The sequence below is a fragment of the Dreissena polymorpha genome, chromosome 13 (genome assembly GCF_020536995.1).
Source record: "Dreissena polymorpha isolate Duluth1 chromosome 13, UMN_Dpol_1.0, whole genome shotgun sequence".
NCBI lineage: Eukaryota > Metazoa > Mollusca > Bivalvia > Myida > Dreissenidae > Dreissena > Dreissena polymorpha.
Window position 1 is genome coordinate 30,257,941 of NC_068367.1, and position 27,634 is coordinate 30,285,574.

The 27,634-nt window shown below is 35.3% G+C and overlaps 1 protein-coding gene across 3 annotated transcripts; it reads left to right on the forward strand.

The window, feature by feature from the left end:
• Positions 1-1,638: 1,638 nt before the first annotated feature.
• On the forward strand, positions 1,639-27,634 carry LOC127855068 (uncharacterized). Of its 3 annotated transcripts, none has more exons than XM_052390410.1 (5): positions 1,639-2,087; positions 3,066-3,290; positions 5,787-5,936; positions 6,224-6,519; positions 27,424-27,634. In XM_052390410.1, the coding sequence occupies exons 1-5, from the start codon at positions 2,018-2,020 to the stop codon at positions 27,445-27,447; spliced, it is 765 nt and encodes a 254-aa protein (XP_052246370.1). In that variant the 5' UTR covers positions 1,639-2,017; the 3' UTR covers positions 27,448-27,634. The 3 variants fall into 3 exon arrangements, with proteins under 3 accessions (XP_052246370.1, XP_052246368.1, XP_052246369.1); XM_052390408.1 differs by lacking the exon at positions 27,424-27,634 and adding an exon at positions 12,270-14,855 and having other exon boundaries at positions 1,807-2,087; XM_052390409.1 differs by lacking the exons at positions 3,066-3,290; positions 27,424-27,634 and adding an exon at positions 12,270-14,855 and having other exon boundaries at positions 1,816-2,087.

Sequence of the window (27,634 nt, forward strand, 5' to 3'; positions counted from 1 at the left end):
TTTCAAAAATGTCATACAATAGTTTATATATTGTCGACTATCGCCCATGTCATGTTTATATGTGTCACGGGGTGCGCAAATTGTAAATTCGAAAGTCAATTCTGGTCATTATAGACCTTGTCCGGAAAGTCACTTCTTCACTCTTCAAGCAATTTGAAGGGTCCGACATGCTGCTGACAGTAATCTAGTTATTACTTTCCCATCACTCGAAATTATAAAAGATGAGCAGAATAATATGAGTCTCGCTCTTAAAAATAGGGGCTTAATGCATGTGTTTTCCGCAAAGGCTTATCAACGACGAAATTTTACTCGCTTTTATTGTATTTTTCGTTCATAAAAACTACATTCCAAACAAAAACAAGTAAATGTGGAAAGAGTCGTCCTTGACTGCACAGCCTTATCTGGTAACTACTTTACGCACATGTATTAAAGTGGCCTTTTCACAGATTTTGGCATATTTTGAAGTTTGTCATTAAATGCTTTATATTGATAAATGTAAAAATTGGATCTTAAAAGCTCCAGTAAAAAATCAAGAATAAAATTTTAAAAAGTAGCCGGTACCAGGGCTCGAACCAGTGACCCCCGGAGTTCTGGAGTTAGTCTGAAATGAAAACGCATTAGCCCTCTCGGCTATTCCGCCGTGTATACACATGTAAGTATTTTATACATTATACAAGCAATATTCGTAGTTTCGTAAATTTAAACGACAACAACAGATCTCTCTAAATTATGCAATCGTTTTGCGTTGCAACGCTTTATATTTTTTAGGTTTTCAAATCGTCAAAAGATACATATAATGGCTATATTGGACTAAGGTAAATGTTCAGTAATACTGTTTCCTCACAAATATCATAACTAAAAGGATCGCGGTGGTGTAGTGGATGAGGTGTCCGCCTAGCGATCGGGAGTTCGTGGGTTCTCATTATCTCCTCCATAGACACCTAGCATTGGTTCTTCCCAGGGAACGGACTGCCTATAATGCTCGAAAGAGCGGTTGGCAGTATACAAAGATAGATAAAACGAAAATTTGCGAATCTGAAACAACTTTTTTCAATTTTGTCAATTTATCAAACCGTGAAAAGATCGCTTTAAGTCCGGCTTTCTCAGCACGCGGATCGGTGGTTACTTACATTGTTTCGACAGCAGAAATAGTAGAGCGTTAGATTTTATTTAAAAGGTCTCGCTTTTAAATCTCGGATAACGCAATATGTGTATGCATCTTTGTTTATGTTTAAGAAATAATTCGTGTACGTTCTAGTTTGTTGTCGAATAACCCACGGCCGGAAGTTTAGATGGGTAGGGATTAAATCACGAGTGCGAAGCACGAGTGATTCGCACTCGTGATTTGAAACCACGCATCTAAACTTCCGGCCGTGGGTTATTAGACAACAAACTATAACGTACACGAATTACTTCGATTCTAACACGGTTTTTACTAAAGATTTATACAATGCATCTTATTTTTCTTGTGTCCTATTTTATGTGAAGTTCCGCCCATAAAAATAACTTTCGGCTGTTCTGTCTATCAGATCCGCTTTCATTCATAAAATACCGGATTATTACGCTGGTGGAAAATGTATCGGCATGTTTTGTTTAGCTACAGCGCGTGCTTTCAGTGTATAAGCCCCGCCCATAATTTGTTGCAGAATAACCCATGGACGATTGTCTTCTTTGTTTATATGAAATTTGGCACGTGCCGTGTTAGAATTTAATATATAAAAAATATTTAAGTAATACTATATCTGTTAGGAAGTGCATTTAATGACATTTTTCAAAGTACAAGTGAACAAGTCCCTTTAATCTTCTGTCTGTGTAAATTTCAGGTGTTGTAACTTTAGTACTGTATTTGATTTGAAATGCACGAAAGGCCTACTGTGTATTAACCATTCAAATGTAAAGCAGTTGTAAACAGCAATCCGTCTCGTATTCAAGTTCTAAATGGGAGATATATTGACCCAGATATCGTACAACTGAGTACAGTAGGTTCGATGACATACTTGAGAAAGACATCGTAGAAATGAACATTCTTGTTGTATTTAAGTGTTTAATTTTGTTTTGGAGTGGAAGTAAAGCAGACATGCTCACATGTAAGTATGCATATCCATTGTTTAGTCTTCAACTATGATACCAAGTCTATGAAACATGATTTTATTAGGCCTCACACTTGTTTTCATTCTGAGTATTAAATTATAATTGCTTATGTAAGACACAAATCAATTGGATCCGGGTACATTCAAAAGAACTCTACACAACTTAACATGCAATTAATAAACCTCAAGAGAATATTGGTTATTCAATAAGACTTTATGTCTACCACCCATTCGTAAACTAGTTTTTCGTGTAAAGGTAGTGTCGTGTAAGTTGTGGTAAACAGGTCATTTAATAGGACAATAGTTCACATAAACCCATTTATGCCTAGCGTTTAGAAAAAAAGGCATTGGCCAAAAGCGAAGACCCACATGAGACGCCGCATGATGCGGCGTCTCATCAGGGTCTGCGCTGTTTGCTTAAAGGATTTCCTGTAAGGAATATTCTAAATATAGAAATAAATATACTAGACATCCCTAATTTTGGAAATAAATTGATCCAATTTAGAAGGATGAGAGATTCCATTTAGCATAGATGGGTTAAGGCAAGTCGATGGTAGGGCGTGGTCGTGAAGATCTTATTCATTACGATTGAAGCGGATAAAGTGTATAAATGCTATGTACAATATGTATTTGTCTATATCAATAGTACGATAATAATCATATAACACCAATAATCTTAAATAAACGAGCGCATGGTAAACATGTTTGCGTTACCATGTATAGAGGGTAGTGTTTGTATATTAAACAAAACTGTATAAGCTTATCTTTGTACAAAACGTAGTTCATGTATGATTGTGATGACTAAGGAAATTCATTAATCACCAACAATGCTGAACTCTCTTATCCCAACCAAGCGCGACAATGAGGCCCGCGTGTCGTTATTGGGCGTCGCGTTTCAATGAAAATGCGGCATGCGACACTCATCGGAATCCATATGACTTCCATGAGAACATCGCTAACTGTTTTGTTTTGCAGACAAAATCATGTGTGGCGAATATAAAATGACGTCACATATTGGGGAGCTATCGTATCGCCCGGAAGTAAATATGACGCCATCTAAGATTTGTCGGTACGACTTCCGGCCGGACAGGAATGTCGTCGGCAGTGGCGGCATCATGTTCTACTTTACAGAACTGAGAATGTCGCATTCTTGCGAACGCAGTTATTTAAAATTCATGGACGGCTTTGGTGGGGTCAATGGTAAATGCATATCTTACATGACTCTTGCATATTTTTGTTATGAAAACGAAATAATGTTCCCTTGTTAAACTACCCATTAAAACAACGTCCCGAGTTAAGTATAAACAAAATGTGTTTTGTTTCATAAAGAAACGAATTCCACGTCATTGTCCCTTTTTTGTTATAAATAAAAAGATGTTTTTGTAAACAATAATGTCCTTAAATTTATTTATTTGTTGCAATAATTGCTATTAAAAAGTGTTTTCTCGTAAATTAGGTAACACCTATTATTGCGTGATTGAATACTTTTCTCTGGTTTATAAAGAAAGATCAGTAATTCAAAAAATGATAATTCAATGATTCAAACCGTGAAAAATTACAATGAACATTAATGAAAACTGTATAATATAACATGACGTCATTTTTAAGCCATGACTTCAATATACTAGTGTAATTCTCCAGTTTCAATGGTATTAAAGGGATCTTTTCACGCTTTGGTAAATTGACAAAATTGAAAAAAGTTGTTTCAGATTCGCAAACTTTCGTTTTAGGTATGATATTTGCGAGGAAACAGTAATACTGAACATTTACCATGGTCTAATATAGCCATTATATGCATCTTTTGACGATTTTAAAACCTAAAAATTATAAAGCGTTGCAACGCGAAACGATTGAATAATTTGGAGAGTTCTGTTTTTGTCGTTAAATTTTGTGAAACTACGAAGATTGCTTATATAATGTATAAAATACGTCATCTGTGTACTCGGCGGAATAGCTCAGTAGGCTAAAGCGTTTTTACTTCAGGACTCTGGCAGGACTCCAGGGGTCACTGGTTCGAAATCTGGACCGGGCAATGTTCTTTTCCTTTTTTAAATTTTATTCTTGATTTTTTACTGGAGCTGTTACGATCCAATGTTTACATTTATCGATATAAAGCATTTAATGAATAAGTTAAAAAATGCAAAAATCTGTGAAAAGGCCCCTTTAATCGATCAAAAAAAACACAAAAAAACAATTCTTGTTCGCTAGATTTTCGATTTTATTTACTCGTGATCATAGAAAATTTCACACTGCGCAACTCGTGATAATTTCTCTGATCACTCGTGAATTAAAAGAAAGCCTTTTTAAATGTCAATTAAAAGACTGGACGTACTATGGAATCACCGTCGGCTTCTTGCGGGTGGGCAGTATTTAGGAGAATGATGTTCAGTCTCTAACTCAGTTTAAATCACTTGGTGATAATGTTAATGGGTATACGTATTTATTCTTGGCCATGGTCGATCGCCTGAATCATGTCTAACTTACTGCCCTTAAATTATCCAGACTTTGCGAAATCAATTGTGTCAAATCGATACAACCCTATAACGCAGACAACTCTAATTATGGGTGTTTTGAGGCCAGATTGCAGTCTAAAACTAGCTCACACAGACAAGTGTAAGATCTGTATAATACCAATGTTTGTTACGACAATACTTTTCCTTGATGGTTATGTTTTTGCAGGTTAAAGCAAGATTATACGATTTTGCGAAATATTTATGAATTAATATAAAATATGTAAAAAAATATTATTAAACATATATTTCAATATATATTAAAATAAACGTTAAGAAGAACATGTGTCGAAAAATGCGAACTAAGCCAGATATTTAATTCTGAAATCGAAAATGTCTGTACAGTCGAATTTGCCAGCATGTAAATCATGCATGTACGTTGTGAATCTAAATTTAGTTTAACGGTTTATTTTAAATTCCTGCAACGATATATATTCAACCGGCACACGGGAGGCGAAAAACGACAACGGGCGAGGCATGGTATGGTATTGCGCAAGGGGGGGGGGTTAGAGAGTTAGGGTAAGGGTTAGTGTTAGGGGTCGGGTTAGGGTTTGGGTTAGCCTAAACCCAACCCTAACCCTAACCCGACCCCTAACCCTAACCCGTACCTAACCCTTTTTTGGGTTATCACCCCTGACCATGCCTCGCCCGTTGTAGTTTTCCGCCCGTTGTAGTTTTCCGCCTCCCACGGCACACGAACACTTACTCTGATCCTAATAAAAAGACGAATATCTTCGTCACAATCGGCTCGGGGCGCTAATTTTGTTTTTGCTGCATTTTATGAAATTCGTCTTCAATGTAGAATTTATCTTGCCTATTTTGTGTTATTGTAGCCTATTTTTTATCAATATATTACAATTTAACACATATCGTATAATCTCGCTTAAATATTGCTTGATATGCGTTGCGCTCTGCGAAAAAGGGATTTAATGCATATGCGTTAATTGTCTTAGATAAGCCCGTGCAGCCCGCACAGGATAAACAGGAACGACTCTTTCCGCCTAAACTAGAATTTTGCCATCTAGAGACTTTCTTGAAACGAGAAATATCATAGCAGCGGAAAGTGTCGTCTCTGATTAGCCTGTTCGGACTGCACAGGCTAATCTGGGACGATACTTTACGCACATGCATTATACCCCCTTTTCACAGAGCACGGCCCATATATAAAAGTGAACATACATTTCAGGTCTTGAGAAAAAGCTTTGCGTTGACAACGATACCCTTCTCGACAAAAACGTGTTTTTCACCACCAGCGACAACACACTTGGAATAGAGTATTCAGATCCGTACGCTAATATAAGTTTTACCATACAGTTTTCAGCTTATTCGATTAAAGGTATATAAATTAATGTTACCATAATAATATAGTATTGTACATTCTTACAGAGTATTACTTTGCAACGTGTTAATATTTTAACTCGAATTGCAATTCGACATATTTTAAACGAATGTTAACAAATACAATTCCGGAATTTTCACTGTTACCACACCTTTGTCATATTCTTCTCTCATCTCTTTTTTAACTTCTTATCTAATTTTACATTGGGTTATACTAAAAATGAATATTAACTATTTATATATATGTATATTATGTACTAAGTTTTCGGATGTTTCGGTTTTTAGACTGGGACTGTGAGGGATACAGATGCCCGAACAAGCTGTGCGTACCGTCGGGGTATATCTGTAGCTCCGAAATTCGGATATGCGGTGCCGCAAAGAATAGCTGTTCCGGAAAGAAAATCTTTGGCAAAACGATGTCTAGCAAGATCTTTGTGGACGTTTTACGAGTTATCGGAATTGCAATTGCGGTGATAGCTGGAATACTGATTTCAAAGAAGCTGTTCCAACATAGAACGGAGTATTTGTCGAAATGCCGCAACAGTTGTGAATATGGGTATTGTGGATTATGCTGTTATCAGGTACATTTCCCTTCACTATGGTCTTCATTGAGTTTGAAGCTTTCTGTGTACATGGACAATATAGTTTTTTCAGTTCAATACATTTTATTGTCCACGTGTTGGTCGAGGGCATCCCACATCAGACCGTACAGAGTTTACCGTCAATACATGCATATTGTATGACATTTAAAAATCAAAAGCTGTTACATACTTATATAAACATCATTTTTAGCTCATCTATCTTTTGAGAAAAAAAAATGAGCTATTGTCATCACCTTGGCGTCGGCGTCGGTGTCGGCGTCGTCGTCTGCGTCCGGTTAAGTTTTGCGTTTAGGTACACTGTATTCATAAAGTATCAATGCTATTGCATTCAAACTTAGTACACTTACTAACTCTCATGAGGGGACTGGGCAGGCAAAGTTAGATAATTCTGGCTTGCATTTTGGCAGAATTTTGTGCTCATTTTATACTTAGAAAATTGAAAATTTTGGTCAAGTTTTGTGTTTAGGTCCATTTTATTCCTTAAGTATCAAAGCTTTTGCTTTCATACTTGCAACACTTACTAACTATCATAAGGGGACTGTGCAGGCAAAGTTATGTAACTCTGACTGGCATTTTGGCAGAATTATGTGCCCTTTTTATACTTAGAAAATTGAAAATTTGTTTAAGTTTTGTGTTTAGGTTCACTTTTTCCTAAAGTATCAAAGCCATTGCTTTCATACTTGCAACACTAACTATCGTAAGGGGACTGTGCAAGCAAAGTTATGTAACTCTGACTGGCATTTTGACGGAATTATGTGCCCTTTTTATACTTAGAAAATTGAAAATTTGGTTAAGTTTTGTGTTTGGGTCCACTTTTTTCCTAAAGTATCAAAGCCATTGCTTTCATACTTGCAACACTTACAAACTATCGTAAGGGGAGTGTGCAGGCAAAGTTATGTAACTCTGACTGGCATTTTGACGGAAAAATGGGCCCTATTTACTTGAAAATTTGGTTAAGTTTCGTGTTTTGGTCCAATTTACCCCTAAAGTATCATAGATATTGCCTTCATACTTGGATCACTCGCAAACTATCATAAGGGGACAGTAAAGGACAAGTTGCATAATTCTGGTTGTCATTTTTACGGAATTATGGCCCTTTTGTTGACTTAGTAACTTTGAATATATGGTTACATTTTGTGTTTGGATCCACTTTACTTCTAAAGTATCAAGGCTATAGCTTGTAAACTTTAAATACTTTCATGCTATCATGAGGGTACTGTACCTGGCAAGTTGGATTTTACCTTGACCTTTGAATGACCTTTACTCTCAAGGTCAAATTATTAAATTGTGCTCAAATTGCCATAACTTCTTTATTTATGATTAGATTCGATTGATACTTTAACAAAACAACTCTTACCTGACATACCACAATTGACTCCGTCAACCCCCCCCCCCCCGAATCCCCCTCCGAATCCCCCTTCAATCCCCCCATTATTTTTTTAAATTAAAGATCATCTCATAAATGACCACCTCACCATCACACTATACCCCCCACCCCACCCCAAAAAATATTTTGTATGCCTCAGGTAGGGTGGCATATAGTAGTTGAACTTTCCGTCAGTATGTCAGTCAGTCCGAAAAAAAACTTTACCATTGACCATAACTTTTTCACTTTTTAAGATAGCAACTTGATATTTGGCATGCATGTATCTCATGGAGCTGCACGTTTTGAGTGGTGAAAGGTCAAGGTCATGCGCCAAGGTCAAATGTCAAATTTATGGTGTCTGTCCGTCCGAAAACTATAACATTGGCCATAACTTTTTCAATATTGAAGATAGCAACGTGATATTTGGCATGCATGTGTATCTGATGGAGCTTAACATTTTGAGTGGTGAAAGGTGAAGGTGAAGGTCATCCTTCAAGGTCAAATGTCAAATATATGGCGTCTGTCCGTCCGAAAACTTTAACATTGGCCATAACTTTTTTAATATTGAAGATAGCAACTTGATATTTGGCATGCATGTGTATCTCATGAAGCTGCAAATTCGAATGGGGGAAGTTCAAGGTCAAGATCATCCTTCAAGGTCAAAGGTCAAGAAACAAATAAAAAAATTCAAAGCGGCATTATTATGAAGCTGCACATTTTGAGTGGTGGAAGTTCAAGGTCTTGGTCATCCTTCAAGGTCAAGGTCATCCTTTAAGGTCAAAGGTCAAACAAAAGAAAAATCAAAGTGGCGTTATCATGAAGCTGCACATTTTAAAAGGTGGAAGTTCAATGTCAAGGTCATTCTTTACGGTAAAATTTTTTTTTTTAAATCAAAGCGGCGTTTTCATGAAGCTGCACATTTTGAGTGGTGGAAGTTCAATGTCAAGGTCATCCTTGAAGGTCAAGGTCATCCTTCAAGGTCAAAGGTCACAAAAATTATTAAAGCGGCGTTCTCATGAAGCTGGACATTTTGAGTGGTGGAAGTTCAAGGTCAAGGTCATTCTTCAAGGTCAAGATCATCCTTCAAGGTCAAAGGTCAAAAAACTAATAATTTCAAAGCGGCGTTATCATGAAGCTGCACAAATTGAGTGGTGGAAGTTCAAGGTCAAGGTCATCCTTTAAGGTCAAGGTCATCCTTAAAGGTCAGAGGTCAAAAAAATAATATTTCAAAGCGGCCTTATCATAAAGCTGCACATTTTTAGTGGTAAAAGTTCAAGGTCAAGGTCATCCTTCAAGGTCAAAGGTAAAAAAAACACAAAACTTTTTCAAAGCGGCGCTATAGGGGGCATTGTGTTTCTGACAAACACATCACTTGTTTTTTTTTCAAACATGGTTAAACACAAATATTTATTTTTATTATTTTATTTTTGAAATACTGTCCAACCATTCCCCCCAAGAACCCCCCCCCCCCAACATTTTTTGTTTTTTTTTGCATTTTTTCCATTTTTGGAAGATAATGTAATAAATGACCACACCCCCACACTATACACCCCTCTCCACTCCACCCCTCCCTCCTTGATTGAAATTGAGATAGGTCCCTACACCTTTAAAAAGAAAAATAGATGAGCGGTCTGCAACCGCAAGGCGGTGCTCTTGTTTAGAGTAATAATTGACCACAACAAAAAGTCCCTTATCACAACTACTGGAAATCACAACTACTGGAAAAGGGGTAACACTATACCCATTCTTTACTTTTACGCAAATTATTAAAATAATTAATATCGTTAAGTACATTGCGATGCAAATCTAGGTACGATTTCGCTGCTTTTAGAGCAGGTTTAGTTTAACTCATTTTACAATATAAATTAAAGTTTTATCATACAACATGTAAAGTATATAGGTCAATTTTTTGTATTTTCATTCCCAGTATGAAGGAAGGCATATTTAGAAAAATCGAAAAATAATTACATCCCGAAAATAATTCAATTATTAACTGATTGACATGCTTACATTCCCAAAATGTATGTTCGATAGTGTCACGCTCAGTTTGACAGCAAGTACAGTTCTCAAAAGTGGCATATCCAATATTAAAGGGGCCTTTTCACGTTTTGGTAAATTGACAAAATTGAAAAAAGTTGTTTCAGATTCGCAAATTTTCGATTTAGTTATGATATTTGTGAAGTAACAGCAATACTTACAATTACCATAGCCATTATATGCATCTTTTGAGGATCAAAAAACCTGAAAATTATAAAGCGTTGTAACGCGAAACGATTGAATAATTTGGAGAGTTCTGTTGTCGCTATATTTTGTGAAACTACGATAATTGTTTATATATATAGTATAAAATACATCTGGTATTGTATGCGGAAGAATGGTCGAGGGGTCTAAGGCGGAGACTTTTTACGCCAGAACTCCAGGGGTCAGTGGTTCGAGCCCTGTTGAGGTTAACTTTTTTATCTTTTTTAATTTTTATCTTGATTTTTTACTGGAGCTTTTTAGAGCAAATGTTTACATTTATCATAGAGAGCATTTAATGATAAACTTCAAAATATGCTAAAAATCTGTGAAAAGGCCCCTTTAAGTAATAAGGAGTTTGAACCTATGATTTTATGTGCAATTCTTTCTTGAAATCACTGTAAATGGGTATCCCGTGTGATACGAAAAAGGCATATCAAAATATGTCGCCATTCTTTGGTTTCACTGTAATTAAAAATAGTTGACCACTTGTTTATACACACTGGCAAGGGCTCGTTTTTGGACAGTATTTCATACATAGGTTTTGTACCATTTGTGTTTGCTAGGATGGACCGTCGACTTATGGGAATAAACGGCTTCGAAAAGCAGTTTTCAGTAAAGCTTCTGTGCGTAATGTATCGTTTAACTGTCTTTACAATGCCTAGAAAAAATATAGTTTTAAACAAGGATTTATGTCGCAATTGACTTCCTGTCAAATTCAGATGAAGTACTTTTTCAGTAATATACCGCCTCTAAGAAATTTATAATCTCGTTGCTTCGTGCATATCATTTTTTGTCATTTATTTCTTCTGTAATACTTGGTGGAATTATATCGACTGTATCTAAATACAAGCATTTTCGAGTAAGGCTTACGTCTCTTTGAAATGTGGAAACGTTTAATTGTACTTCAGGTTCAAAAATCTCCAAAGAAAAGGTTTATATTTTTGTAAAACAAACATAAACTATTTGTAGAACTGATGTTTGCGGTGTACTCATTTAATGAAGCACTGGGCTGAAAATTCAGCATTCGTGCGCTTTAAGCCATGTGCAAATCTCGGTAATGAAATTTCTACGGTCACCCTATTACCCTTTAAGTTTAAGTATGCACTATGCAGATCTCATTTACTGCCATAAGTAAAATGTACACTAGTATCGGCGTGATACCGAATCCGGATAGGGCCAAGTTGATTGTCGCGTGTCGACTTCGAGGTCGACGCACGACATTAAGCGACGCACGATATGACAGTCGACATTTGAAGTCGACATGCGACAATCAAGATTTGAATGTCGCTTATCGCGCTGGGTTTAAGAAAAAAAATATTGCAAAAAATATTGACTGTCGACTGAATTGTCGACTGTCATATCGTGCGTCGCGATAAATGTCGCATGACGCTTTGCACGTCGACTTCAATTGTCGTGTGTCGACCTTCGAGCCCGACACTCTACTTTTGAGCGACGCACGATGTCGACACGCGACAATCAACTTGGCCCTATCCGGATTCCGTAGCTTGATGCTTATTTGTCGCATGGCATGTGTGAGTTAGCCAAATGATATTACTTCCAAAATTATTTCCGTATTATATTTTTGTCAGTTTGATTTGCACGTTGACCCACGGAACTGAAGTTTTATCAACCACTTCTGACAAATCTAGTTGCGGAGTTAAGAAAACTAAGCCTCAAGGGGTGCAAAAAGCCATGTGCTGACATTATCAGGTCAAGCATTTGAGATAACATACTTTAAAAAAAATCTTTATGTATATTCGACCTATTATAATTGTTAATTGATTGAGGCGGGTTCTCTAAGATTGAATCCAAGTATACTTCAAGCAAGCTGGCTTATTGTTATTTTCTGAATGATTCCCATACAATAAACGGCGATCTTACAGTGATTGTGTAGCTATACTAAAATACATTGTGTATACTTATTTTCATTAAGTATATTAAACAAAATTCACAACTGGAGGTCGCGTTGGTGATACAATATGATGTCTTCATAAAAATGTTTCCTTTCTGAAAACTAAGACACCAAGTTGTACCCAGAAAATGGACTTGTAAAGAGTCTAAGCAAATAACGTTCGAGCATAATTTAATAGCTTAAACAATTCTTAACTTAAACTCGTTGCAGATGTGTGAGTGTTTCTCACAGAAATGCTGCAAGAAAGAACAGCGTGATATCGGTGTCACCATGACCCGGCACAGACAGTCGACGGACATATCAACGACACGTCCATATCCGGAAACAAGCGAACGCAGTTCTACAATAAACAACGGATTATCCAGCGTGACAGCCGAGTCATCATCAACAAGACACGATCCGGAAATAGCCGAACGCAGTACAACAATCACCAACGAAGGTTCTAGTGTTACAATACCGCAAGTAACTAGACAAAATGGAAATAACACAAGACCGGGCGTTGCAGATGTGTCAAATGACCATGACCCCCCGCCATCATACAGTCAATTAGAATTGTACAGCTTGGATAATCATGCGAACACTAATGTAGATATGCTTGCTTCAGAAACGCGACACGATAATAATGGTAACAATATAACATTGAGCAACGCTGATTCCTCGAACGTAATAACACTTGGCTCCATTAATATCGAGACAGATTCAGCCATTGTGGCTCACGGTAGTGAAGAACATGTACATGAACCGGAAATGCTGACAGATTTTTCGGTCGATGATGTTTTACCCGCTGTGCCTCCACCTCCGTATGACGAAGCCGTAGACCCTCCTTTATATAGCGAGGTCATTAGCCACGAGAGCGAATATATGGCGTCAATTTAAAAATGAGTTTCTTACACGAAGTCGTCAAAAACTAATGTTATTTTAAAATGGCGTAGCTTCAAAGCACTACGATTAACCGAATACATCAGTGTTGTTTAAAGTAAACAAGGGTTCGTTAATGATTTCAGTAGCATTATTATATGTTAAATTGAACTAAATGTTCAAAAAACTTAATATGAACGACCAAAGCCTATTAAGAAGATTATAAACCGTCCTAAAAGTACAAGAATAAATATACTGATAAGCGTGATTATTACAAGTTTTGGGACGTTTTAAATAATCAACTTGTGTTATATCCGGTAATAAAGATACACACAATTATTCCCAGAAGTAAGTTACCAAAAATGTACAAATGCAAAATCAGTACTATGAAAGACTGAAATACCAGATGCACAATTTTCATTGATATCGAGGGTTTCTACCAATAGTTAAATAGGGAGTATGGGCCTAGAAGGCGTAAGTTAGGAATATGAGGGGATGTCGGACGCAACACGCCATGCGGGCCTGGAGTACACATTGTAATATCAAAGCGCCGAAAGCATTAAAAGGCTGTTGACAATATACAGGATAGTTTTTGTTATAATCGATGTTAAAGGAACACTTAACCGAATGAAAATGGAAATGGGTATAAGAATAAACAGTTTATCGAAAATAATAGACACTGTTAAGGTGATGAACTATTGCAAGTTAAAATTGAATTTAAAAACGTGACATTAGTTCGCTCCACAGACTTAAAACGTGTATGCCTTTGCAATTGTAATAGCAAAGTCAAAGGTCACCTACTTGTGTCGATCACTGGGGATGAGAATGTTAAGCTCGCCAATATTGAGCTGGAAATTAACTTTATACATGATAATTTTTGTTTCCCATATGGAAGCGAGTGGAGACGAAGCAATAAGTATATGTAATGTTATGGCGTTAATTTGTAAAAAAAAAACGTGCACGAACAAAACCGAATGCAAATTGAGGCAATAATCTTAGGGTATAATTTAAGCTCAAGGTTCACGAGTGCCATGTTAAAGGGGCCTTTTCACAGGTTTTGGCATGTATTGAAGTTTGTCATTTAATGCTTTATATTGCTAAATGTAAACAATAGATCTAAAAAGCTCCATTAAAAAAAAAACAAGCATAACATTAAAGAAAGACAAAAAGTAACCCTCAACTGGGCTCGAACCACAGACTCCTGGAGTAAAAGTCTATCTATTAGATCACTCGGCTATCCGTCCTCATACAATGAGTGATGTATTTTATACTTTATGTAAGCAATCCTCGTATTATTACAAAATATAACGACAACAACAGAACTCTCCAAATTATTCAATTGTTTCGCGTTGCAACGCTTTATAATTTTCAGATTTTTTAAATCGTCTAAAGATGCATATACTTGATATTTTAGAGCATGATAAATGTTATGTATTACTGTTTTCTCACAAATATCATAACTGCAACGACAATTTGCGAATCTGAAACATTTTTTGTTATTTTTTTCAATTAACCAAACCGTGAAAAGGCCCCTTTAATATTGTCGAGCCATACAGAATGCTGGGCATGTATACATAACATCATAGTGATAACATACTTAAAGTTAAATGTAATCGTTATAGAAATTCAAACAAAAACAGTTTGATTGACAAAGTAAACAGAACCGTGTGACTGTGAATAGAAACCGCAATAATAAACGCGCATGGAAAATATTTAACTGTGAAACTATCAATAAAAAAGACATGCATGTAAAATGAATTATCTTACACTCATCACAGTCATCTGTTCCTCTGAAAAGTAAGAGAACAAATGTAATATAACTATTATTATGAATGGCATGTATAAAACAGAACGGGGAAAATTATTAATCTATTATTTTAATACCAGGCACAATAAAGTTATCTGATGAAAGTCGAATATCAATAAAACTCAGAGGAATACGATCGTTTGTTGGTTTAATGTTGCATAACAAGATAGGTAGACAATCCAAAACGACATTACGATTTGTTTACAAGATTTTAAAGAATTAAGCATATACAAGCATATGCTTGTATGGATGTACTGAGAAAACTAAGTAAGTATGGCACACAGAAAGCTTATTAAGCCAAGCGTAGATTACCTGAACCAAGATCAAGGGCCTTGGTTCGATCATACAGAATGGCCGTGGACGGCAATTTCACAATTTCGATAAGGACACGTCACACATCTAGCACGCATAAACTATTTGACAATTGCTGACATTTAAAACAGTGAAAATCTTCCATTTAGCGATCAAAACTGTCGAAAACAACCATTTTACAATAAAGTTTACGCTACTGAAATTAGCATCTTAAGCTTTTTGTGGGAAAGCAAAAAAGAAGACCTCAGTAAACAAGTCTAAACACAAACAGAACTGCTAGGACTAATTGCTTGCGAACAAGAATGAATACCAAAGTGTTTCGTACAAAAATTCTTTTTTTGACACTTCATCCGTTTTGAAAAATTTAATTGATTAATGAAATTGCTACCAGTGAGAGCCATTCTGAAAACGAGCAGTCTGCAATATCACTGGTCCGAAGTGGTTGAAGACACAATGCATGGCTAGTGTTATTAAACAAACCGTAAAGCAAATCGGCTACGATAATCAATGCAATAAACGAACAAAGTTCATTTACAAATTGAAAAACGGTTATATCGAAAAAAAGTACAATGTATATTTTGTTAAATCGTAATGACATTCCCCAAAGTGTGGACAAATTAAGATCCAAAGCGGCAGGCAAATACCATTTCCTCATTCATCGAAACAAAAACACAACATGTAGTTTTTTAGTGGTCGGTAATTCCAAAGCTTATAAGAAAAAACGCAATTTAAAATAAATCAACGATTGATCAATTGTATGTCGATTAATCGCATACACAAGGAAATAGAGTAATATTTATGCTACATGTAATACATTTAATATGAGTGCGAAATAAAAACTGCAATCATACTTATGACTGAAGCGATTGTTTCAGATAAAAGTAGTTCTACACTTTTCTCTTTTTTTTTATAAAATAGCGTTCAATGCTATAATGTAGGTTATTGTCGGCATTCGCGAACCGGTCTTACCAATTATGTTCCAATACCAGTGGACTATTTAATTAATACTCTATACATTTAAATCTGTGTACAACACAGTTATTGACATTATCCTTTCAGTAAACGAACTATGCATAGATCTTTGGGGAACTAAAGTCTTCAAATTAAAACAAACGCATTCATAAACGTCCAGCCAATCAGAAAAAAATGAAAAATTGGTGTTTACACTTAAAACTGAACCGAAGATTGGCAGAATGATTGTTTGAAAAACCGATCATTGTAAAGTGGCTATTTGACGGACCGCAAGATCAACCCACTTTCAATTGGCTCATTGGCTACCGCCAACAGGCTAAAACTCTGACTGACGTGTTTGTTTGGGTCGATAGCGGAAGGACAACAGTGAAAGTTGGATATCGCGCGATTTGGTCATTCGAAGACTAAAGCGATTAGGTAATTAGTGTGATGACTTTGAAGAATTTGGTGTGGAAACTACGTGCTTTACAAAAATATGGCATATCTAATTATTAGAACTTATTTCTTTTCGTGAAATATGTCAAGAATATTATTCCACATGCTGTATTGTTCTACAAGCCAATAGAAACTTCGAGACAGACGCTTTTTGCAATAAAGTTTAAATCGTTATTTTATACGATTTACTGGTAATTGGTCCCAACGAAACGAAACACAGAATACCAGGATACAGAATGAGGATTTTTGTGTATTGTTTCTACCCCTGGTTTGTGTGGTCTATTGATTGTCTATGGGTTAAAGGCGTTGAACACACGGAACATGATTTGCACAAGCGACTGTTCCAGCTATACAACTCGAACATAATGCCACGTAATTTGACGTCGTCGGATCCTTTAAACGTCAAATTCGAGCTCTTCATGATGTCAATCGATGAAATAAACGAACTTAAACAAACTATCGCCATAATGGCATATTTAGAAATATCCTGGTATGGAAACCCGTGGAGTTTTCTAATATAACTTCAATAAATGTTAAGTTAAAAGACATTTGGATTCCGGATGTAGCTCTTGAGTACACAGTGAACAAATATTCTGATTTGAAGGACAACGCTGTGAATGCGATTATTTATAATGATGGGAGTGTCACCATGTGGCCGTATGGAAAGTAAACTGTTTCTTGTAAAATATCCATAGGAAAGTTCCCTTTTGACAAGCAGACGTGTGTTTTCAATTTTGTCTCATGGACCAACCCCAGTTCAAGGCTAGTTTTAAGCAGCCCGTCATCGGAAACAACCACGAGACATTATAAGAAAAACGGCGAATGGACTCTTAAATGCGTAATAGTAAATAGTGATCGGAGGCCTTACGGCAATGACGCATGGGACCACGTAATCTTAACATTCGCGTAACAACGCAAATCACTGTTTGTCGTTATGAACATGATGATTCCGATCATATACATTGCAATTCTTAACACTTTTTGTTTTATTTTGCCGTCGGATAGCGGAGAACGGATAACGTTTTGTCTTTCCCTATTCCTCACACTTGCCGTGTTCATGACGATTGTTAACGAGTCCTTCCCAGAATCATCGGACGAGGTGTCCAAATTTGGCGCCTATATCGGCCTTCAACTTATTGGATGTGGCATGTCGATCATTTCTACAGTTTTGTCGCTGTACTGCTTTTACGAAAGCGACCACACAACTGTACGTCCATGCGTCAAAATGTTTGCTTTGGCAATGTGATTGCGAAAACGTAATAAAAAACATCAGCATCCTGCCAACAATCAAGTAAATTCAATTACAAATGACGGCGAAAGCGCAACCATGGCGATTGATACGAACGACGATTGTGTAAGAAGGGAAACATTTGTCTCCAATGAAAATGAAACGACACATCATTTACATCTGGTTACCTGGAAAATGGTTTCCTGTGCGTTGGACCGATTTTGTTTCATAGCCTCAATAGTAGTTCTATTGAGCGTTCTTCACACCGTCATAGTTTCATAAACACATGGTAGATTGATCCTATGGGAAAGATAAGCTTTTTTCTGAGGGCTCTTCGAGATGATCTTTGAAACCTTGTAAACACTCAAATAGTAACACCTATTGTCCAATCTTTACAAAAGTCGGTCAGTACAGTTATTTTAATGATAACTAGAGTGAGTTTGAAAATGGTTTCGCTTTGTGCAAAAAACATATCTATCACGGGGGGGGGGGCATTTCTCCTAATTTGGTTAAAGTAAAGCATTGATTATTCTCGAGAATTCTTATTTGTTTCCCAAACTTCAATAAACTTTGTCAAAAAAATTGTTATAATGATTGAAAATTGTTATGGTTCGTCGAAACACACGGCCGCACGGAATGGGGCAGTTTTCTATATATGGCTTTTGTTAAGCCTTGGTAACACTCCAGAAGTCAGATTTTTACTCCAATTTTCATGAAACTTTGACAAGCATAAATTATTATGATGTCTTAGCTGAGTTTAAAAATGAGCTGACTCAACATTCGCCCCAGCTCGATATTCGGGGTTTTTGTCGAATGTCGTTGTGGTTTAGTGGTTCATCGAAAATCATGAGGGCTTGGCGGTAAAGGATTTCGGTAATACCTTGTAGTCCAATCATGAAACTTCGTCCGAACTTTTGTTCTAATGTAAGCTCGAATGGTAAGAATATTTGATTTAGTTATGTCTCAGCTAAGTTCGAAAATGGTTGTTGTTGGTCGAAAATCATTGCCGCCATGGAGCTGGAAGTTTTTTATTTGGCTGTTGTGAAACCAATTCATTATTATTTAACCATCGTTGTGCGGTTTTTAAGTATTTTCGTCCAATTAAAAACTATTTCTGCAAAGTTTTTTTCTGTGTTTAGTATGTGTAGGTTTTGAGGTTTATAATAATTATCTGTGTGTATCAATTTCATATATAATTGTGTGTAAATTGATTGAGTAAGCTTGCAGTATATCGTGTAGAAAATGTGTCGTCATTTTTGTTTTGTGATTATATAAATAAAGAATCATTTCAATATTTTAATAACGCAGCATAAAGCTTATGTGGAATTTTATGTTCAAACAGAAAAAAAACTGTTTGAAAAAACTACACTTGAACGTTTGAATAGCGGAAACTTTTCATTTCCTGGAAATTTATCTTCCATTATTACGCTAAAACGTCGACATTCGGTAGAACGCGTAAAGTATTCATGTGACTCAAAGCTTGCAAAAGAAAACCTTTTATCGCATCAATTTGGTCCAATAAATGTATATTTAGAAGGCCATAAACGTTCTAGTGTTAAAGGGGATTGTAATTTCAACGCGCCTTAGCAGGTGTGCTTACTCAAACGGCTCCTTTGTTTTCGCTGACGTTGTTATAACATTTTCTATAGGGATATCCGCTAAAGTAAACTTTTTGCAAGGCTGGTAGTGAGTTGCTTTAATGGATGGGGATAATGGAGTTTTTTTTAAATATATTTTGTTTCCCTATGAAGATCCATATCTGCAAACGATTGTCTTATTATAGGATCCTTCTAAAACCTTATTCCATGTGGTTCACACTACATAGTTTCGCAGAGGTCACAGTGCTCCCAAAATGTGTTGCTTTCAATGTACAATTATTTCACAATAAGTGTGAGTATTTTTTTCAGACAAAATTTATGAAAATACGGTGGGTCTGTCTGATCAAAATTGTGTGGTATTTGTTTTGTTTTATTTTAGACAAAATCGGTTGGTCTGAATTTCATTGGTTGGCTTAAACGAGCATAACAATTACAGCAAAGCAAAACATTGATATTGTTAGAATACTGATTTTTGAGATGCAGACGGTATTGATATGCTTTGTTCCGATTTGTTGATTTTATGATCAAAGTATTGTCTTATGAAGATGTATTTTCGATTATTAATATTCTTTTCGAGCCTTAAATTAATTACACAAATTATATTAAAGGGATCTTTTCACGTTTTGGTAAATTGACAAAATTGAAAAAAGTTGTTTAAGATTCGCAAATTTTCGTTTTAGTTATGATATTTGTGAGGAAACAGTAATACTGAACATTTACCATGGTCTAATTTAGCCATTATATGCATTTTTTGACGATTTAAAAACCTGAAAATTATAAAGCGTTGCAACGCGAAACGATTGAATAATTTGGAAATTCTGTTGTTGTCGTTTAATTTTGTGAAACTACGAAGATTGCTTATATGAAGAATAAAATACGTTATTTATATATACTTGGCAGGATGACCGAGCGGTCTAATTGGTTTTTACTCCAGGACTCCGGGATTCATTGGTTCGAGCCCTGCTGTAGGCTATTTTTTTTCCTTTTTTAAATTTTATTCTTGATTTTTTACTGGAGATTTAGATCCAATGCTTACATTTATCAATATAAAGCATTTAATGACAAACTTCAAAACATGCCAAAATCTGTGAAAAGGCCCCTTTAAGTGATCTATTCTACTGTATTCATTATTTTGAATGACCTTCATTTTATGATAGCATGTTCATGATCATTTACTTTTTTCTAAATCGTTATGACAATAAACATCATTTGAAAAGAAACAAGAACACAGTTTTGCTTTCGGAAGTTTTGTTGTGAACGTTTGAAAAAAAAATTGAAGAAAGCATTTTGATTTTTACATCATGTTCATTTTCAAAAGAGAAAAGAATGATACCATCAGTTAATTATGTGCCAGTGATGGCGCAAAACTACGGGAGTCCACCGTGTTTCACAGCAGTTTCCCACAGGCTGAGTGTGGACCACGGAAGCCGAGAATGCATCTTTTTTTTAACCGGTCTGTGTTCCATCGACTCATCATAACGGTTGACTATTGCCCCCCCCCCCCCCCCCATATTAAATTTGTGTTGCCTTAGACAAACACTGTTGGTAATTGCCATACTTATAACCCCCTTTCAAAGGCGGAGGGATATATAATTGGCGTTGTCCGTGCGTCCTTCCGCCCGTCTGTCACAAACAATTTCAGGGCAATATCTCTAGTTGACGAGGGATATCAATTCAACGAATTTGCTTGTTTAAGTTTGTTTGATGGTATAGGTAGTCAATCGACCGTTTGTAAAAGACCTCTAATAGCGATTGATATGTATAGAGAATTTTTTTTACATATCGTTACTGCAAATATAACAAATTGACGTCACGAGTTGATCGTTAATCGTATCTGCCGTGTCAAAATTATCATATCGGCCTATGGGGCGATTAACTTATCCAACGGTTATTAATAAAATGTAGCAGAAAATCAACGAAATAAAAGACAAAAATTATGATTAAACGTAGCACTCAGTTGGGATTTCAAAAATAGTAATTAAATCTGAAACCGTACTGTAGATAACTTTTATATCACTATTGAAGCTTTAACAAGAATCTTATTTTTTTTAGTAAAAGCCTCTATGACATCTTAAATCCAATTCATTTAACAATAAACAATAAAAACGATATGCACTTCTTCCATTTTTTAAAGCACACTCTTTTTCGAAACATGAAATCAAATGCTATTCATTCTGACACAAACTTGATTTACGAAATCGAATAACTGGTTAAAGCGAGTGTCTAGCCTACCGATGTTGACCATTATGCATTGCAATCATGCATTCTTAATTACGATTAAGATTCGTTTAATGCTTTATTATATAAATATTTTACTGTTAAATAAACCACTTATTGTTGTTCCTTAAATCCAGAAAGTCTAGCTTACAACGGTGTGTTTCATCACATAAATTATGTCACACGAGATACGTCACTGATTGCGATAACAATTTAATGAAACTTTAAGAACAGAAAGATTTTTTTGGCAATACCTTTCAGTGCTGGAATCAAATGGGATGAAATGTAATATAGCCGATAACATACGACAGAGCTTTGGCGGACGTCTGTAATCGACCTGAGCCGTACTCCTCGGGCCAGTACGTCGGCGGCGTGCCGATTATGTACGACCTGTCCAGCTCTGCAATGTGTTATTATCTTAATAGGGTCTAACAGAACAATAGATGGATGATATAATATTTCAGTTACGGAAGCTGATTCTCAAATATTGGTTTTCAAAAGTTTTTGTTATAATTGCTAACATGCTATTATACTTATGATAAAAATCAGCGGGAGAAACAATTTAATTTCAACAGCCGTTTATCCAGAAAAAGGCCGATGCAAATAAGATGCAAACAAGTATGCTCTCAAATAAAGTGATGTTTGATTTAGTATGCGGATAACGATGTTTCTGGCAGTAAATAAAATAACTATGATAAATAGATTTCCGTGTTCCATGTGAAGTGACTGTATGGAAATAAAATTAGGCATAGCTCACAAGTGGCTCTGCATAGCAGAATTAGTTAGCTGCAAAAATCAAACCAGTTATACCGGTAAGCAGTTTTCATGCTCTTCCTCCACAAGCTATTTGGTTTAAGGGATCTGTATTTGCCTAGCTTTAAGCCTTAAAACCAATTTAAGAAATACTGCACTTGTTTGAACATAGTAGTTATTTTTTGTATCGATTGTTTCTTTGCTTGATTTGTTTCCATCTTTCCAATGCAGTTTTCAGGCAAATTTTATGGACTTTTAACCCCTCTCAACATTGATAAACAGCAAAAACATATATCGTTTTATTATATCACATTTAGTGATGTTAAATGTGCATCTTTGTCAGTAACAAAAAACAAATTACACTTGTTCAAGCAAATGTTTTCGCTCAAAATATGATAATGGGTATATTGTAGGCTTTCTTACGTGCTGTTTTTTTATAATTTTAATTTATATGTGACTTATACTTATTTTATTTTCAACTTATCACACAAATATCAGACTAAATATATTCCTTAATTGAAACTTTAACAAGTTTTAAATGATAATGTCAGCAAATACGTGCGTGGTGTTTTTGCAGCATCAGTTCAATAGCTCACATAAGCATTAAGTGCTCTTATTGTCAGCCTTTGTTCTGCGTCCTTATGCATGCATTGCATGTTGTGCGGTGTATCTGAATCGTTGGTAAGAATGTTTATTTTGACAGTATCTAAGCTCAGATAGAATCTGGGTAAATTGTTTAAAAACAACTTCATCACCAGATTCTTACAAAATAATGTGTTGCCACTATAGAGACCATATGTATGAATCAAACACACTTGTCAGTATGTGCATGTACACCTGTTTTTTTACAGAAGAAAACCAAGTATGTTTACAATTTTTACAACTGTTGATTGAGACTAGAAAAACTGTATTGATACGTCTAGCTAATTTTGGTATAAAAGCATTTAAACTTAGAGCCGAAAATTTATAGTCTTATAAGAGAATAGTTTTTCCCCAAAATTGTGATTTTGTAAATAATTTCTAACTGTATGATGTTTATATTTTATTTTTCTCAATGACTAACGGATCATAATCGTTTACTTAACTTTGTTTAACAATTAAGAGCCTTCTCTTTCATATTGCATTCTCACAAAAATCATCTATGTGTAAAAATGCATAAACATTTGTTGTTAGTTTGTCGCATGTGTATATATATGTATTTATGATTGATTTATTGTTTTTGACGATGAGCTGTATATGCTTAAGTCGCAAATAAACTATCTGTTCTGTTCTCTTATGTTTCTCTTGACAATATCTAGACCCACTTCGAAATTCGGTTTGGGTTGCATGCATCTTAAACCAAGGGCACCAGTTCAGTACTTATAACAACTCATGAAGCAAGATGTGGTGAGAATGCAAAAACAAGATCTCCATCCTTCCTTAAACAGTGTTGGTGTGTGATAACCCGACTCATTCAAAATCGCGCATACCAAACAAATATTTTGACGTTTGTTAACTGACCAGGTCTTTACAACAAACAGCAACTTTTTAGCTCAACTGTAACGTTAGTCGTGCGTTCTGCGTCGTCAACATGTGCCTTGTTAAGTGAGTTTCGATGAGGATTGATGATGACGATCTTTCTTGCAGTAAATAAAAGCCCACCGATATGACAACTTGATTTCCCTGGTAAAAACCGTCCGTGTGAAGTGTATGCGGATGAAATGTCGGCGATTAGGCCTAGCTCAATAACGGGTCGGTTGTGCTGAATTCGCTGCGAAATCAAAGCAGTAAATAAAGTTTTCATGATCCTCTCCACAATCTTTTTTGGTTTAAATGAGCAATACTTGTTAAGAATCATGTTTTAACTAATTTAGGAAAGGCAACGCGTGTTCGAACGCAGGAGATAATTTTAGTATTGTTTCTTTCTTTGATTGATGCGTTGACAAATTTCCTTTTATTGCAGTTTGTTTATGCATCGGGAAATTTGTATGGATTGTTATACCCTTTTCACCATTTTATGATGATATTAAATGAGTTTTTTGTTGTAAGTGATTAATATTTTAGTGCACGCTTTCAAGCAGATGTTTTCGTTTCAAATATGAGCATTTAGAAATAAATAGTTTGACTACAGGTACATTTTCTGATCTTTCGAATTTGTATGTGACTTTCATTTATATAATTCTTCACGCTTTATAAAAAGATCACAAATAAATATAGTCGATGACTTTTTGAAAGTTCAGTAAGTTTTAACTGATAATGTGGTCGATTAACAACATCGGTGTTCAAACTTGTAAAATACCCAAAGATGTTGTGTCACATAAATTCAAAAAAAAATGTTAACCTTATTCACATGAAAAACACGCGTTTTTTAAACACGATATGACTTCACAGCACCACACTTTTGGATCACCTAAGCGAAACGTTCGTCGTGCGTCAAACGTCGTGCGTAATCCGTCGTAAACATTTATCTTTTCGACACGATAGAGGCCCCATTTAAGTTTTCGTTTTTCGAGTAACTTGGTTGGAATATTGATTCTAATGGGCTGAGTTCGAAAATGGGTCACGTGCGGTCAAAATCTAGATACAATGACAAATAATAAAAAAAGTTTGTTAACCCTCTAGAAGTATCATTCATGGCCACATCTCCATTAACCTTGGTCAGAGCTTTTGTTTTATTGATATCTATTCTAAGCGTTCAAAAATTTTCTGGCTCATTAAAAAAATACAGACAACCATGGATGGACAGTATTATTTATAATGAAACCGTGTTTACACGCTAGATATCACATTTATACCAGGTCTTTATTAATCTGTGTCGTAAAAGGCATGATATACCGGCCGAGTTGGAAACTGGGCAAGTGAGGTACAAAATAAGGTCATTAGGTCAGATTAAAGAAAAAGTTTATAATTACTCTAGAAGGCATATTTATCGCCAAATCTTTGAGAAACTTGAGAAGATTATTTATTTTTATGATATAATGGCTGAGTTTAAAAATGGTTCCAGCTAATTGAAAAAGGTTACCAGATGGCTTTTTTTATAATATGGCTGTAGTGAAACCTTTTTAACTGTCTAGAAAACATATATTTAGTTTCAATCATCATTAAACTTGCTCAAAATATATTTTAATGATATCTAAGGCGAGATTTAAAACAGCTCCAGTCTGTTGAAACACCTGGCCGCGATAGGTCAGGAAAGTTAGCCTTATATTGCAATAATGAAACCGAATTAACTCATTTTCTATCGTTTCTTATGAAAGTTGGTCAAACTGTTTGTTTAAATGATATATCAGTTGAGCTTACAAATGGTTCCCGTCTATTGAGTAATATAGCTGCCACGACATGTGCTGGTTCTGATTGTTATTTGGCAAATGCGAACACTTTTAACACAAGTAGAAGTTTCTGGTTTCTCATGATGATAACAACGATAAAAGAAATACTATGAAAGTATTTATTTAAACTTCTTTATGTTGATTATGATCTTTCAAGATGATGATGATCATGACGATTATGACACTGGTAGAGGTTCAGATACATAAACAAACAATCCTAAGGGCTAATGGAATTGAATTATTCTAGTTAAAAGGATATATCTCCAGATACAGTAATTTATTTTTCTTGGTGATAAATCCAGTAAATCATGAAAAAATGGTTTATATGAACCATATTTGATTTTTTCATAGAAATTCAAGGAATGTCAGTATTTTCAATTGGAATATCTCCATTTCATTTATAGTTAATTCAAAAGAGACATGTAAACCTTAAATATACAGCCTTTTTGCCGGAGATAAAACCAATAATTTTCGTAATGAGTTATACTTAATGAATAAATCTAAATTTGTAATATGTACTTTTTAAATAGCAAACGTTTGTCATTTTTTTGGCCTAGAAATGTAAAATGTATGTTTCATATACTATTGTAATCGTCTGAAGTCCACCTTTTCATTACAGTTTAGTAACTTTGGTCTATTGTGAGCGGCTAAGAACCCATAGACCTTTTGTTAATATCGTCTTGAGGGAAATGAGTTGTGATTGTTTGCTTATGTACATGTGTGAAGAAATTTATTTTTGCTCAATGACAAAACATTGTTCGAGTATTAAACTAAGGTGAAATATGTTGATAAACCATATTAAACCTCAAACCCTATTGATGTGTCTATTGACTTTTAAAACGAATTCCGGTCCTTAGCACCAGCTCGGAAGTATCATTGGCTCGTTAATTAATAATTCTCCAAAAAAAAACGATGAAGCAAGTGATTAACGGCCGTTTAAAGATATCGTGTAAATCCACATTATTGATTTCCAATTCTATCTCAATATATCTTTTGTGGTATACTGTCTGGCCTAGATTTGCGTTACCTATTGGAGCATAATGATATTAAACAAACGGAATGCATTAATGTAAACCACACGAGACAATCATAACAACTAGCAGACTATTATTAAGGAGCATATACCATGAACGGCGTTTAACGTGTGTATTTATTAGGAAGCACTTGCAAAAGAGATTAAAAATGGGTTTTGCACGTACGTAGTATTTGTAACGATTTTAGTCACGTTGCTTCTGTAAAGTTTCATATCGATAGCCTATATCGTATTTTAGTTCCAAAATAAGAGAACGTTTCTTTATATATTCATGCAGTGTTTGCCATACACATAGGTTTCGTTTTATTAACAATGTACGACATATTTAATGGTTTTCATTTCTCGTACCATGAAAAGTGATACAAAATAACATCTGAATTCCACTACACTTTAACGGCGAAAGTCCCATGTAAAAACTTTTGAGCGAATTGTTTAGTGTTTTTATTGATTGATTTCATTGACAGTCAATGTTTCTTCATATACCGTGTCGTTGTTGTTTTTTTACGTTGAAAGCGGTGTGCTATTTTCTAAACATAAATATTCATGTAAAGATTTCACATCTTTCGTCATTTATCTATCTAATTGTATAACACACACAAATGTATGAATTATTCTGTTGATAAGGCACTTGTTTGGGGTGTTGCTGATTTGTATTGGTAAATCTGTGGAGTGTGTGTTGTCATGTATTTAAGCGAATTAGTAAGAACAATCTACGTTTCTGTAGCCCCAATCGCATAGTATGTACAAAGCACGTTGCAAAGCATACATGAACCAAAATGATCATATGGATTCAAAATGTATATGTTTTGTTCAATTTAAAAAGTACCATCATTTTATTTACAGGATATTCAAGACCAATGTCCCTGAATGAGAACCACTAAGGGAGTGCTATTGTGTCAACTGTGCAAAGTTCCTTAAAATATACTGTATGCATTATGACATGTTTTTTGTTGTTTGTGCTTGTGTGGCCGATTTTAGGCCGTTACATTGACCGACTAGTGGAATCCAGCAGACAAAATATGTTAAAATTGACCCTTGTTGCTATGTTACTGCA